Source organism: Protobothrops mucrosquamatus, unplaced genomic scaffold, assembly GCF_001527695.2.
Source record: "Protobothrops mucrosquamatus isolate PMUCROS unplaced genomic scaffold, P.Mucros_1.0 scaffold140, whole genome shotgun sequence".
Lineage (NCBI taxonomy): Eukaryota > Metazoa > Chordata > Lepidosauria > Squamata > Viperidae > Protobothrops > Protobothrops mucrosquamatus.
The window spans coordinates 193291-208948 of NW_015386506.1; the positions used below are offsets into that span (position 1 = coordinate 193291).

General features: G+C 38.4%; 1 protein-coding gene across 1 annotated transcript in view; it reads left to right on the forward strand.

Moving 5' to 3' along the window:
• NMNAT2 (nicotinamide nucleotide adenylyltransferase 2) overlaps positions 1-15658 on the forward strand; it is an 83897-nt gene that overhangs the window by 47804 nt on the left and 20435 nt on the right. Inside the window, exons 2-4 of the mRNA XM_015813137.1 lie at positions 4226-4314; positions 5594-5661; positions 13386-13464. Coding sequence (XP_015668623.1) covers positions 4226-4314; positions 5594-5661; positions 13386-13464 — 236 coding nt within the window. The remainder of the gene's footprint in view (positions 1-4225; positions 4315-5593; positions 5662-13385; positions 13465-15658) is intronic.

The window sequence follows — 15658 nt, forward strand, 5'->3', positions numbered from 1 at the left end:
ATTTATTCCATTCCAGCTCCCACTGTAAGCATGAATATGTAATAGTGATCCCCAATTTCTTTGCTTCTTCTTCCAACTCCAAAATAGTATAGGTTCTCCATGAATCTGTATTAAGGCTGCTGTATTTTAAGATATTTATTCTCTGAAATTAGGGTCAAAGGTACAATGGTCACATATGTAGATGTACATTAAATTATTCATGGTAATAAAAAGATTAAAAAGAAAGAAACTTAAGCTAAATTGAGGCTCATACAATGGCAAAGGTGGTTCATTGGGATACATATTGTGGCACAAAATATTGACCTTCACATATATAATGGTCAGATCTTTTCTGACGCTAAGTAGGAAATTTTGATTATACATTAGGGAACATTAAGTAAGGAATCTATAATAAAATTGCTACTCCCATAATGTATTTTACAAATTTTGGAATATTCTTTGAATGATATATAGAATTTTGGGCATTCCGCCTCAGAAAAGATACTAAAGAAATAGGGATGAGGTACTTGCCCATTGCCAGAACTGGGGTGGGCACAGTTTTGGCATGACGCATCCGGCCTGTGGGTCAATAGTTTAACACCCCTGCTCTAAAGGATCTTCCAAAACCAACAGAAAGCCCTCTGCCAAAGTCCTTAATTTATAAGTTTTTAAAAAAAATCTTTTTCCCACAATCTTCTCATCTTGTTTTATATCATTATTTGGAATTTCAAGAACCAAAATATATGAGAGAAGACTGTAGGCTCCCTCCATTGATTTTTTTCCTTATTTCCCAGGGTTTTGTTAGATCTCCATTAACAATTATTTGTGCTTTCAAAATGTAAACCTACTTTACCCATTTTATAAAGTTCTCTTCAAAATTCATGTTTTCCAAAACATTGAACAAAAAAATCCCAGTTCAGATTGTCAAAGGCCTTATTTGCATCTGCAAAGATAAATGAAACTTGTTTTATTTTGATGCTCCAAATATTATACAATGTCTAACACATTACTAATACTGTCCTTTAGCTGACTTTTAGGTAAAAACCCACATTGATCGTCATGAATAAATTATTGAAAAAATATTTTCATTCTATTAGTTACAATTATTATGAACAACTTACGGCCATTATTCAGTAATGATATTGGCCTACAGTTTCTTGTTAAAGTCAAATCTTGTCCCTCTTTAAGTATTAATATTGTTTTGGCCTCTTTTCAATTCTTTGCCTTCTTCCCTGTAGGGTAGAGTTTATTGTTTTTTGTAAATGTTGGAAATGTTCATCTTCAAGACATTTATAATAAGAACCTGATAATACATCTGGTCCAGGAACTTTTCCTAGTTTAATAGGAAATACTTTATAGCTTCCAAGACTTCCCTTATTTTTATAGATCCATTCATAATTTATCTGTGTTCCTCTGTAATTTTCAGTAAATTTTGTTTCTTTAGATTATTCATTTATGTTCTCCAGAGAGATATCACTTCTGTATGGTTTCATTGTCAATTAATACAGTATCTCCCTCTTGTAATTTCAATATCTCATTCTTTCTTTTTCTTTCCGCCCCATAATTTATAGGCCAGCTAGCCACTTCCCTGGCTTATTTGCAAATTCATTTTGTTTCCTTTACATAATTCATTTTTATTTATATTTCTTTTACTATTAAGGTAGATAATCATTTTGTAAATGTTTAATTTGTTGAGAAATATATATCTTACCTAAAAATTTCTTTAATTTTTCTTCTTTTTTCTTCGTTTCATTCAAAATAGTTTCCCCCTTCTTTTTTTAAAGACTCTTATGCATAAAATAACCTTTAACAAAAACTTTAATTGCATCCCAAACTATTTATAAATCAGTGCCTTTACCTAAATTATTTTCAAAAAGGTATTTTAATTACTTTTTACAATTCTCCACTATTGCTTCTTTCTGTAATAACATTTCATTTAGTCTCCAACTAAAGGAACTAGATTTCTATTTGTAAACCAAACTCACAGAAGTATGATCCAGAAAAAAAATATTTGGTAATATTTCTACTTTAGAAAGCTTAGTAACCACTTTCTTTGAAATACAATTTATGTCTATTCTTGAAAAGAATAGACATGCCTTTCAGAAAAGTAAGTATAGTTTCTTGAATTGCCATTTTCTGATTTTGTATATCAATCAGTCCTAAATTGTCCATCAAATCAAAGAAAACATTTGGTAAGTGGCCTTGAGTGATTTTGATATTTTCCCCCAAAAAGTTTAATTCAGTTGGGGTAAGATCACTTCATTCCAATCCTTCATGAAGCATACTTTTTCATTAGAAAAACCTATTAATTTCTACATAAGTCCTTTAGAAAAGAATACTTTTGGACATAAATTCCTATATCAAAATCCTAATCCCATGCAAATTAACTTCCATCCCAACAAATCTGCTATGCTCATCAGTCAATACAAATTCTGGTTTAAGCTGGGGATTTATGTACAAAACCACTCATTTTTTTGTTTCTTTCTGCTGAAATAAATTCTTTACCTAATTTTTTATAAATCAAATATTTTATGTCCAATTTTCTACTATGTGTCTCTTGTAGGCAAATTAAATTTTAGTTTAAGTTTTTTAAATAATGACTTTTTTCTATTTTGAACAGCATTTCCTTCATCAATACTTTTAAAATATTTGTAATCTATAATAAAGACAAAACATTACAAAAATTAATACCTCTAGCTGCCTACTTCAATATTATCCCTTTCGGTTTCCTGTTGCATCTGTTGAAGTTTTTGTGTAGTCTTATCTGATACTCTTATTTGAATCTCCTCCAATTTTCTTTAAAAAAAAAAAAGAAATTCTTTCACTTTCTTGACAAAACATAACTGAAACCTCTGCTGCTATCTGTCTGCAGGTAGTCTAATGATTCTCTCCTTTCCTCCATTTTTGCTGCCCTTCTGGTCATTGTCATTATATTATAATTTAAAAGCACAAGTGTCTCAAACCCCCCTCCCCCCAAGCTTCTCCATCCCTATTTTTTCTGTTTTGTTTTCCTGTGCCCTTAATATTTGATCTCGTTGCACTCCATAGTTACAGGCAGGGCCTAATGCCCACGTGACACTCAGGGCAGGCCTAGTGCCCATGCAACACTCAGGGTGGGGTTAGCACCCGCGTGACACTCAAGATGGGGCTAATGCTTGTGTGATGCTCAGGGCGTGGCTAGCGCCCATGCAACAATCAGGGTGGAGCTAGCACCCACGCAACACTCAGGGTGGAGCTAGCACCCATGCGACACTCAGTACAGCGCTAGCATGAGTGGGGTACACCAATTGTCTGCCCTCTTTAATAGTAAACAAAAATATTTCCATAAAAGTCTAATTTGCTTGTTTCTTTTAATTCAAATTTATTCAAAAGCACTTTCATAAACAGTAATCTTTCAAAATAACTATTTCCTTTATTCATTTTAAACTTTTCTGGATTGATTCCTTTTTAAGCTTTTTGTCGAAAGGTTTTAAAGTCTTTGTAATCCAGAAAGAATAATAACTCACCAAGTGGAATTTTTATCCTGTTGCTCCTTAACTGTAAATTAGCTACATCTAACAATGGTTAAGAAATTAGGCTTGTGCAAGTCTTATGCCTATATAGGCTGCATTAAGCTTATGATCTTGACTGAAATTCCTCTCAGCATCCAATTCACAAGCAGTTCACAAAAACTTCATGGTGAACTTGATGTCCCTGAAGGAGTGGAGACAGCATTATGGTGGAGATTGGTGGCCAGACAGCAAATTCTGGCCACCAAAGACTCTCGAGAAAAAAGAAAAAAATCATAAGATTGCCCACTTGCACCCCAGAAAGCTGTTCCTCATGAGCAGGCTGCAGGAACACATGTATTCAATAATTTCTCTATTACCTTAAATATTCTAATCTGGCAACATTTGGAGACTCTGTCAAGTTTGTACCCAAGGCCTTATACTGTGTGTTAGTATAGACTTTCAGAGGAAAGAAATTCCATTTAACTAAATTATCATATGGATGTTCTACTCTGAGGAACCAATGTGGATATTCTATATGCTGAGGAAGGTAGTTAATAACCAATAACTTGAATTGTTAAATTTACATACACATTGGGGTCAATGGCTCTCTTATGGTAACTGAAAACTATTTTGGAAGGACTGACTGTCCTGAACAGCAACACATTTCTATTCATTTTGCAGGCTTTTTCATGTGGTTAGAGTTTAAGCATTACAGTAATTTGTGCCTCTCTTCTTTCCTGTCTTTTTTTCACTAGAAAGAGCCCGAGATTATCTACACAAGACAGGAAGATTCATTGTCATCGGTGGAATAGTCTCACCCGTACATGACTCATATGGAAAACAGGTGGGTGTATTCTTTTTTCTTTTCTTCCTTGTTCACAATCAAAACTGTGGGGAATGAATACTAGGCATCCTAAGATGAACAAGTGTGACATCTGTTGCTGAAACTCTCAATTAAAATGTTTACCTTTTTCAGGTAGGACATGCACTAGTTGGAGAAGGCAACTAGTGTAAGCAATTTATAGCATAAAAGTGGCAAGTTTGTGGATTAATGGGTTAAATGATTTTTTTCTTCATTAATTTGTCATGATACATTTCTTCTGATTTTTAAATTATCATCTGAAACACAATGCTCTATGCCAGTGTCATCATGGGATAGTTCATTTTCTAAAATTATCACTTAGTTCCCACTGGATCCCTGTGAACCAGCTACAGTGGCGTTTGGGGAAAAGAACAAGAGATCATGCTTTACTGTTTTCATCAAACATGGCCATAATACATAATGCAACAGAATGGAGTAATCCTTCACAGACTTTTTTTTTTTGTTACCATCTCCATTTAAAAAGATCTCACGTAGTTGAGAAAAAAAAGTGTCTCACTTTAATTTTTGTTCTGTAACTCGGTATTATTGTAAAGAACAGGCTAATCAGATGGTGACATCCTTTATTTTTTTCTGCTCTTAAAAGAAAAGTTTTGCCACCTGAAATTCTCTTCCTACATATTTATTAAAAATGCAGATGCCTAACTTTTTCTCTGACATTTGACCACCCTATAGTTAGTTGATTTTAGATTAGGTAGCTTATAGGTAACACTGGCAATCTAAAAGCAGATAGGAAGGAAAAATATTTATACAGTATGTAAGGCTAGGATAGAAATAGGAAACTTTTAAGTATCTAGGGACTGTTCTTGAAAAATTATTTGGAGCAGCAAAATCTGCTAAAATGATGACATGGCAAGATTGGGACTTTGGGGAATTCATTTGAAGAGTATGGCAGTTTTTTTATGCTGCATTGAACCTGTATTTTTTCTAGTTTTTCCTACCAATAATTGGCAAAAATTGTGCGCCCATTCTTGATAGTCTGCTGCTGACATTTAGCAATGTGATTTGTGACAGTTCCAGTCTGAAGTCCGTCCAACAGTGTCTGACGATGGTTTGGCACTGCTCATCTCTGAATTAGAGAACTGAGGACCATTAAGTTTACCCAGCAAATATCACAATAAATGAGCTCGAATTGGACTCTGAAGCCTAAGACTAATAAAGCAGTTATTCTTTAATTTAGCCTTTAAAAAGTCTAATAATCCAGAATCTCCCTTCATTAATTCTGACATTTATTTCTTTACAGGGTTTGGTTTCCAGCCGGCATCGCCTGGCAATGTGTCAGCTGGCTGTTCAGAGTTCTGATTGGATAAGGTATAATAGCACATCTGATCACTCATATTCTCTGCAGTGGCTTGAGTTCTTCTATTTGTGTGGTACTCAGGATAAGCTGCTTCATGGCAGGGACATCAGCAGTGTCTAAAAACAAAAGTCCAGATGATGGCTACAACTGTCCAACCAAAGCCCCACCCCTCATTTTACAGGTGTTGCTTATATTACAAATATAAAAAGGGGCAGCATTTTGATTGTGCAGCTGTCTTGACCTCCTGATCCTCCAGCAGATGTCCCTGACTCAGAGTCTGGGATCCATGGTTTTCTGATTCAGAACACAGTTCTCTCTTATGAAATGCTAAGATGCAGCAGGTTTGCAAACTAAAATGCCAGCTGCAACAAGAAGACACTGTTTTTCAGTCTTTAAAACCTGATGGAGATGTGGAAGTTTCCTTTTCTTGATAATTGTTCTTAAGTGAGTGGATACATACATTTGAAATGAAATGAAATATACCTTCAGCAGCTTGGGCAGCCTCCACAGGTATGGTCTTCAATGTCATGAATGTTTACCAATGGTCATGCAAATTCTGGGAATTGAAGTCAACATATCTGAAGGTTTCCTAAGATGGCAAAATGTTTGCCCCAACCACTCTTGCAAGAACAGGTTGTTTTTTTTCAAGTGCACCTTGATTTTACTGGGAATAGCCCCTCACAGAAACTTCTCAAAGCAAGAAGTTACTGATAGGTATATCAGTAATTTGTTGCTTTGGGTCAGATTTGAGACAGCCAATCTAGAATATACGTGAAAGCATTTATTTAGGTCTATATTAGGATCTGTGGTTTGTCAGCCCTAACTATGATCAGATGGCATGAACTATTTTTTATAAAAAATTTATTGCTTTTAAAATAACAGAAAAAAGAAAAAGAACAAACAGAGATAGCTTGTTTCCCCAAAAATAAGACCCAGTCTTATACTTTTTTTTGCCTCCAAAAGAGGCAATAGATCTTATTTCCAGGGATGTCTTATTTTTTTTCCAGAGCGCTCCCATTTCCAAACGCCCCATAGGCACTCAAACATTTTGCACCTGGATGGAGAAATGATGGAGACTGGAAGTTTTGTCTGCTTGGAAATGTGGCGCTTGGAGACGGAGCAAATTGCTTGGTTTCTAAGCGCCCCATTCGCAAACAGACAAAGCTTCCAGTCTCCCTCTGGGTGAAAAGTGCTCAGCGAGTCCAGATCACCTGCCTCCCCCCCTCTGCCTCCGCACTTGGACTTACCTGTGCTGTGCCAAGAGGTCAGTGGGCTGCTGCTGCTGCTGCTGGACACCGTTGGCCCCCACGTGCTCTCCACTGCTTGTGCTGGCCACGCCCACCCCCCTGTGCTTATTTTTTGCGGTAGAGCTTATATTAGGCCCAAAAAATCAGGCTAGGGCTTATTTTTGGGGTGGGTCTTATTTTCGGGGAAACACGGTATGTACATCAAAAAATACATGTGCTTAAAAAAATAAGTGGAAAAATACAGTGGAAAATTAGAAAGTAAGATATGTTATATAATATAGATGAATAGCATGCTTCTTTTTACCTTCTATATTTGGGATAAACGATTCCCCTATTTTATTATATTTATCGATACAAAGTCTACATCTATAGGCATTCCTGTCATAGGAAGCAAGTGTAAAATTTAACCTGAAATTTGTGCTGCCTAAATTTGATCTATTTTTCAAAGGTTTTGGAGCTGTATGAAGTCTGTAGGCCAAAGCTTGCCTACTCTGATTAGATCCATGATCAAATTTTTGACAGTGTTTTGTGCTGCTAGCAAAACAGGCCTCTCATTTAATATGCCCCTGGGAGCTTATGGCCTGTTTCAGTAGCAAGATTTGCAGGTATTTCAGGCTTGGTCTAATTGTGTTCTTTTGGAGTTGTGAGGCTGATGTCTTATTAAGTAAATCAACCTTAGATTAACTCATTAACCCCTCCCCACCATAGTTATCTTGAATAGCCTCTTTTTTTCATGAATGAGCAATTAGCAAAATTATTAGCAAAAGCGTTTTAATTAGCAACTTCACATCTCTGAGAATCTAAGATGGAGAACATGAGAAAAAAATTGGCTGCTAAGAGCATGTTTGAGAAACAGCTCAATTTAGCAGTTCATCAAGTATTCAATTAAGAGCTGGTACTGCCAGCTCAGCCTATCACATTTTGATGCTTAAAAAAAAAAGAAGCAGGCTGATGCTGGAGAACCTGGGAATTTGGGCATATTTTCACAGTACATTCGCTGACTTGTCCAAATGTGAGAAATTGGCATAGCTGCAGTGTACTGCTGTACTTCCTGCATAGGATTCAACTGGTGAATGAGGAGTCAGTATTTCAAAAACTCTACAATATGGAAATGGATAGGAACCCAACAGACCACCTATCTAATAGGCTTGATTCAATAAGATCCTGATAAAATGTAGAGCCAAATAGGAGTCAGGTTTTAATCAGTAATGTAGGATTTCAGTTCCCACAGCTCCTTTAAGCTAAGAAATGCTGTAAAACAAACAAATATGGAATACTAGGATAGTGTGTTCCTTTCTAGCATAACTGTTTGTTCCTTGTTTGGTCGAATTTTTGTACAAAGCAGACAAATTCCACCTACCACATTTCTTATCGCCTTTGATTTCTTCTTATAATCTTTTAAATATGTATTTTCTAGGAATATTATTCCTCTGGAAACGAACTAGTATTTGGCATCCCATCATGCCAGAGTGAGATATATAGTTTGTCAGTATCCAAATCCATCTGTATTAGCCCATTCTTACTAGAGTTGTCACTCATACTGAGATAATATGCTAATATTGTGACCACTTAACGTACTGTATGCACATAGTGTGGTATATGAGGTTGTCTTCTTCATTCCATATTTCAGTCTATCATAAATCAGGTAGTCCTCTTCCTATGATCACAATTGAGCCCAACTTTTCTGCTGCTAAGTGAGACATTTGTTAAGTGACTTTTGTCCCATTTTACGACCTTATTTGCCACAGTTATTAAGGGAATCACTGCAATTGTTAACTTAGTAACACAGTTGTTAAGTGAATCTGGCTTCCCCATTGACTTTGCTTGCTGGAAGGTCACAAAAGGTGATCACATGACCCGGGACTCTGCAACCATCATAAATATTATTATTATTATTATTATTATTATTATTATTATTATTATTATTATTATTATTATTATTATTATTATTATTATTATTATTATTATTATTATTATTATTTATTGAATTTATATACCACCCTATCTCCCTTACGGGACTCAGGGCGGTGAACAGGCGATAATAAAAACCACAATAAATATACACAAATTTCTGTCTAAAATCAAATTAAATAACANTCTATCCCGAGCCCTCCAGAGATCATCAACCAACGCGACCAATGCCGTTTCCGTGCTGTGCCCAGGCCGGAAGCCGGACTGGCGCGAGTCTAGATAGACAGTTTCTTCCAGGTGCTGAGGGAGCTGTCGTGCCACCACACTCTCAACAACCTTCGCAAGAAAGCGAAGGTTGGAGACAGGACGGTAGTTGGCCAAAACAACTGGGTCCAGGGAGGGCTTCTTGAGGAGGGGCCTCACCACCGCCTCTTTCAAGGCGGCCGGCAAGAACCCCTCACTCAAAGAAGCGTTGACGATTCCCTGGAGCCAGCCTCGTGTAACCTCCCGGGAGGCCAGTACCAGCCAGGAGGGGCACGGGTCCAGTAAACATGTGGTGGTGTTCAGCCGTCCCAACATCCTGTCCATGTCCTCGGGAGTCACAGGATCAAACTCTTCCCACAAAATGGACTCAAGACCTGCCTCCATTGGCCCGCCTGAACTAGTCCAATTGGAGGCTAACCCGGCCCGGATCCGATCGATTTTGTCATGCAGGTAACACCCAAATTCCTCTGCCCAACCCTGCAAAGGGACATCCCGGACCCTCTGATGAAGGAGGGAACGGGACACCCTAAACAGGGCGGCAGATCGGTTACCTGCAGACGCGATAAGAGCGAAATAGTTTTGTTTCGCCGCTCTTATCGCTACTAGATAAGTCCTTAAATGGGACTTTACCAATTTCCGATTGGATTCGGAGCGGGTGGCCCTCCAATTACTCTCTAGGCATCTCTTCCGACGCTTCATTACCCTCAGCTCCTCGGAGAACCAAGGAGCCAAGGTAGACCGGCATCAGGTGAGGGGCCACAAAGGCACGACCCGGTCCAGGGCCCCCGCGGCCGCACCATCCCAGGCGGCCACCAGGTCCTCAGTCGAGCGGCGGGTCAAGGTCTCAGGTATTGGCCCAAGCTCCGTCTGGAACCTCTCAGGGTCCATCAGGCGCCTGGGGCAGAACCATTTCATCACTTCTGGTTCCGCCTCCCCGCGGTGGGGCATAGCAGTAGGAAGGGCCAGCCGAAGGAGAGAGTGATCTGACCATGACAGGGGCTCAACAACTATTTCCCCTAAACCACGATCACTCAGCCACTGGCCGGAGGCAAAAACTAAGTCCAGTGTGTGTGTCCTCCGGTGTGGGTAGGGACATCTACTAATTGGGTCAGGTCCATGGCCGTCATGGAGGCCATGAACTCCCGAGCCACCTCAGATGCTTCACCTAACGATGGCAGATTGAAATCCCCCATGACTAACAGTCTGGGGGTCTCAATCGCCATCTCGGCTATCACACTGAGAAGCTCGGATAGGGCTGCTGATACATAGCGGGGAGCCAGGTATACAATCAGCACGCCCTGCTGCCTCCCATGACCCCACTTCACACCTAGGGATTCACAACCGGCAGTCTGCGGCACAGTGGTCTCCCTTGGATCCAGGCCTTCCTTAATAATAACCGCCACCCCCCCCCACCCCGACCCTGGGCTCTCGGCTGGTGAAATGCATGGTAGCCTGGCGGGCACATTTCAACGAGGGGCACCCCTCCTCTTGGCCCAGCCAGGTCTCCGTAATATCCGCCAGGTCCACCTCCCCCTCCGATACCAAATCATAAATGAGGGGGGCTTTATTAACCGTGGACCTGGCGTTACACAGCATCAGCCGAAAGCTGATGCTGAGTCAGTTGCCAAGCATCTGAATTTTGATCACATGACCATGCTGCAGTGGTCATATGTAAGTGTGGAAAATAGTCACAAGTCACATTCTTTCAGTGCCACTGTAACTTCGAGCAATCACTAAATGAATGTTGTGAGCCGAGGACTACCTGTAATCATAAGGGTCCACCCTCAGCCAACAAAGCTCACTGGATGTTGTGGGGATGTTAAGGCTCCCTCCTCCTAGGAATACCATCTTGAGCTCCTGAAGTAAGGTGGGATATAAATCTAACAAGTAAGGGAGGTGTTAACATGTACCTTGTGCAGCCATCATCTTTTTTTTTTTTTACACCCAACTCCCACACACATTTCAGTGCAAGCACTCCTGTACTGGACCTTTCCTTCATTTTTGTTTGGGTTAATGTCACACTTCTGTTTTCCACATTCCTCCCTCATCTCATCTCAATTTTTTTTTAAACACATTTTATTGGTTTTTTAAATTCTTAAGAAAGGGTACTCGGGACCCACCGTGGTGTTTGGGTAATCAAACATTCAAAAGTAAAAACATATATAAACAACTCAACTCAATACATTCACTGTCCCCTCTCTATTTCCCTCAGATAACATAATACGTTTAAAATATTCCATTTCTAATTTAAATTTCTATTACTACTAAACCTGTTTTATAACTTTATCAGTTACAATTACCATAAACAAATTTAACTTTAAATCAACAAGTTATCAATTCAGGTATCCCTTCCAGATATATTCTAATTCTTAATCTCTCACATCCCTCATTTTATCACCAATCTCATTTATTTCTTCTTCCACTACACAATAGATATCCTAATAAAAATAAAATATTAATCTACTCTATACATATATAATCCCACAGTCAATCAATCTCTTTAGAATAACAAAGTAATGTTAAACCTTAATTCATTTGAATTCATTAAACAAAATTCAAATTTCATCCGATTGATTATCATGCCTTATCACGTCTATGTTGTCATACAGAAAGGTCATCTTACTAATTTAAAACACTCCATTAATTATTGAAACCATCCAAATCTAAACAGTCAACATTTTTCAATTCCAATACATAATAATTTTCATCAAAATAAATCTATTATTCCAAAAAATACATTCTTAATCTATTTAAAATATCTATTCTAATAATCACCCTCCTATATATATATATATATATGTATTTTTCTTGCTTCTAACTCTAAATCGTAATCCTTAAAACAGTCCATAAATCCAACATTGCCTTTTAATCCATTACACAATTTTAAATTTCTCTTTTCAGTCTAATTCTGGCTTTTTTTTCTGTGCCAGGCAGGTTTCCATAAGCACGCTTCCCTTTCAGCCAGTAGATCTATTTTTGTTGCTTGCAGTGGCCTTTGAAAGAATAGGAATCCCATCCTCTGCATTAGGCATCTATTTCTCTCCTCCTTAAAACATCGTTGCTTTGTAGTTTCAAATCTCAGTCTTTGCTTCTTCTGTTCCTCAAAATTACAGATAGAAAGTTTATAAGGTAGAATAAGTTCCTCAATATTTGCTATTAGAGAGATGCCCAGGAGAAAAATGCCCAGGAGAAAAAGCAGCTCGGTTTTATTTGATGATAACACTGCACGACCGTAAGTATATTGGAAAAACTCTGGTACAGTTAGTTTGCTCCAAAGACTGCAAGCATGACAGGATTGTTGCTGCAATAAACAACAATTTATTACTACATTTTCTGTCATGTTTGATAAAGAAGAAATGACAGCATTTTCCAGTTGATCTGAGCAAGGTTTTGCCAAGGAACAAGTAAACTATCCTGCAATCAGATGACAAGTCCATTATGAAATCTACTCACCATCTTAACTTTAAATTGGCAGGACTGGTGTAAATTCTATGATATATTTCAAGATGTTCCTGGCTCCGGTATCTGTTCCTTTTATATTATTTTTGAAAAGCCCGCTTATAGAAAGGCAGACTACTCTCTGTCCTCCAATACTGAAGTCAGCAAACAGTGTAATGATACCAGCAAAAAAAATCAGTGATGTCAGCAAAGCATAAAATGTATCATAAGCTCAGTATAAGAATGTATGCAACCAAATCAGTTGATTTCACTTTGTCAGCAACACAATTCTACAATTGGTAGTCATTCAATCTCCTCCTTGGTTTGCCTTTGGGAGGGGATTGTGGCCACAGGCCAGTACATACTTTATATAGCAAACCCATTAAAGGTAAAGGAAACTTTTTCTTCATGTTGAGTTTGGCTACTCCTTCCATATAATTCTCTAATCAGCCATATGAACTTGGTTTGAACATGGCTGTTTCCTGGGATGTTTTTTTTTTTAACTTGTTACAGCACAGATTTCAGGGTGATCTCTTCCTACTTTTCAGTATTAACCAAAATCAGGTAGATGTGATATACTTATACATTATAAGATGATGACACATAATACAAATAGATCAGATGCATTTGATTGGAGGGGGGGAACTCTCCCAAACAGATATCAATGGCTGACAGATCGAGAACCTGAACCAAATACAAATTTTTTCTCTCACCAATTTCTTTGGGGCAAGAGACAGTCTCGCATTTGGGGTTGACTTCCTTTCAGATGAAATGGTTTAAATAAAAGTTTGCAATTAAATAGTGTATATTGATACTTTAGTTGTAATTGTTATTTGCGATTGCCAAATCATTTTTTTCTTTCTTCTTCATCATAGGGTGGACCCCTGGGAATGTTATCAGGATACCTGGCAGACCACCTGCAGTGTACTGGAACATCACCGGGATCTGATGAAAGTGAGTTAATAGCTGAAACTGACCACAGAGTTTGAGACTGCAGGGCTGGGGATATTAAATATGTATTATTTATTGAAAATATGATGGAAAGTGACTTCACTTCAGAAACTAGATTTTTTAAGGTGCAACCCGAGAAGGGATTAAGAGTAATCAAACATTTTGTATCCTGACAATAAGATATTTTTAACTTCTTAAATTCAATAAGATTCCACTAAGCATTCAAGTTTATACAGCTTCGAGGTGGAAAATATGTGGGACAATGTGATATGGTCAAAATACTCACTTGCCTAATACACACATAGTGTATGTTGTCTTCTCTTGAGTACACAGAATTTATTGAATCAGACCACCAGTTCATAAAGTCCAATACAGGTAGTCCTCGACTTACAACAGTTTGTTTAGTGACTGTTCGAAGTTACAACTGCACTGAACAACGTGACTTATAACCATTTTTCACATTTATGACCGTTGCAGCATCCCCATAATCACGTGATTTACATTCAAATGCTTGACAACCGGCTCACATTTATGACGGTCGCAGTGCCCAGATGTCGTAAAATTGGGCAAAACACGCTTAACAAATTTCTCACTTAGCAACATAATTTTTGGGCTCAATTGTGGTCGTACGTTGAGGACTACGTGTATTCTTTTCACGAATGGGCAACAGGATATCTGTGGAAACAATGTCATTCTTTTTGAGTTCTTCAACAACTGCAATGAAAGTTATTTGTCTCTGATTACTGGAGACAGTTTATCCAGTATTAATAGTAACCTTATCTTCCATGAACCTGTCTATTAGGGATTGCTTCCAAAGTGGCTCCTGCGGTTCAGATACTTGACCAAATCAGTTTTGAATCATATCCCTGGATTGAAGATTTGCATAGTCTGCTGCACATCCCATAATAATAATAATAATAATAATAATAATAATAATAATAATAATAATAATAATAATAATAATAATAATAATAATAATAATGTTGGAAGGGACCTTAGGAGGTCATCTAGTCCAACCCCCTGCTCAGGCAGGAAACCCTATATCATTTCGGATAAATGGCTGTCCAGTCTCTTCTTAAAAACCTCCAGTGTTGGAGCATTCACTGCTTCTGGAGGCAGGTTGTTCCACTGGTTAATTGTTCTAACTGTCAGGAAGTTTCTCCTTAGTTCTAGGTTGCTTCTCTCCTTGATTAGTTTCCACCCGTTGCTTCTTGTCCTGCCTTCAGGCGCCTTGGAAAATAGCTTGACTCCCTCTTCTTTGTGGCACCCCCTGAGATATTGGAACACTGCTATCATGTCCCCCCTCATCCTTCTCTTCATTAAACTAGACATACCCAATTCCAGCAACTGTTACTTATATGCTTTAGCCTCCAGTCCCCTAAGCATCTTTGTTGGTCTTCTCTGTACTCTTTCTAGAGTCTCAACATCTTTTTTACATCGCGGTGACCAAAACTGGATGCAGTATTCCAAGTGTGGCCTTACCAAGACATTGTAAAGTGGTATTAATACTTCATGTGATCTTGATTCTATCCCTCTGTTAATGCAGCCTAGCACTGTGTTGGCCCTTTTGGCAGCCGCAGCACACTGCTGGCTCATATTTAGGTGATTGTCCACTAGGACTCCGAGGTCCCTCTCACAGTTACTACTATTGAGCAAGGTACCCCCTATACTATACCTGTACATTTGGTTTTTCTTGCCTAAATGTAGAACCTTGCTTTTTTCACCATTGAATTTCATTTTGTTAGATAGCGCCCAGTGTTCAAGTCTGTCCAGATCCTTCTGTATCTTAAGCCTGTCTTCTGGAGTGTTGGCTATTCCTGCCAGCTTGGTGTCATCTGCAAATTTGATGAGTTCCCCATCTATCCCCTCGTCCAAATAGTTGATATAGATGTTGAAGAGCACTGGGCCCAGAACAGAGCCCTGGGGCATCCCACTACACACTTCCCTCCATGTAGATGCGGTTCCATTGAGGACCACACGCTGAGTACGGCCGGTCAACCAGCTACGGATCCATCTGGTGGTGGTGCTTTCTACCCCACATTTTTCTATCTTGTCAAGTAGTAGGTTGTGATCTACTTTATCAAATGCCTTACTGAAGTCCAAGTAAATTATGTCCACAGCATTCCTCTGATCCACTAATTTTGTCACTTGGTCAAAGAATGCAATAAGATTTGTCTGGCATGATCTATTTTTGACA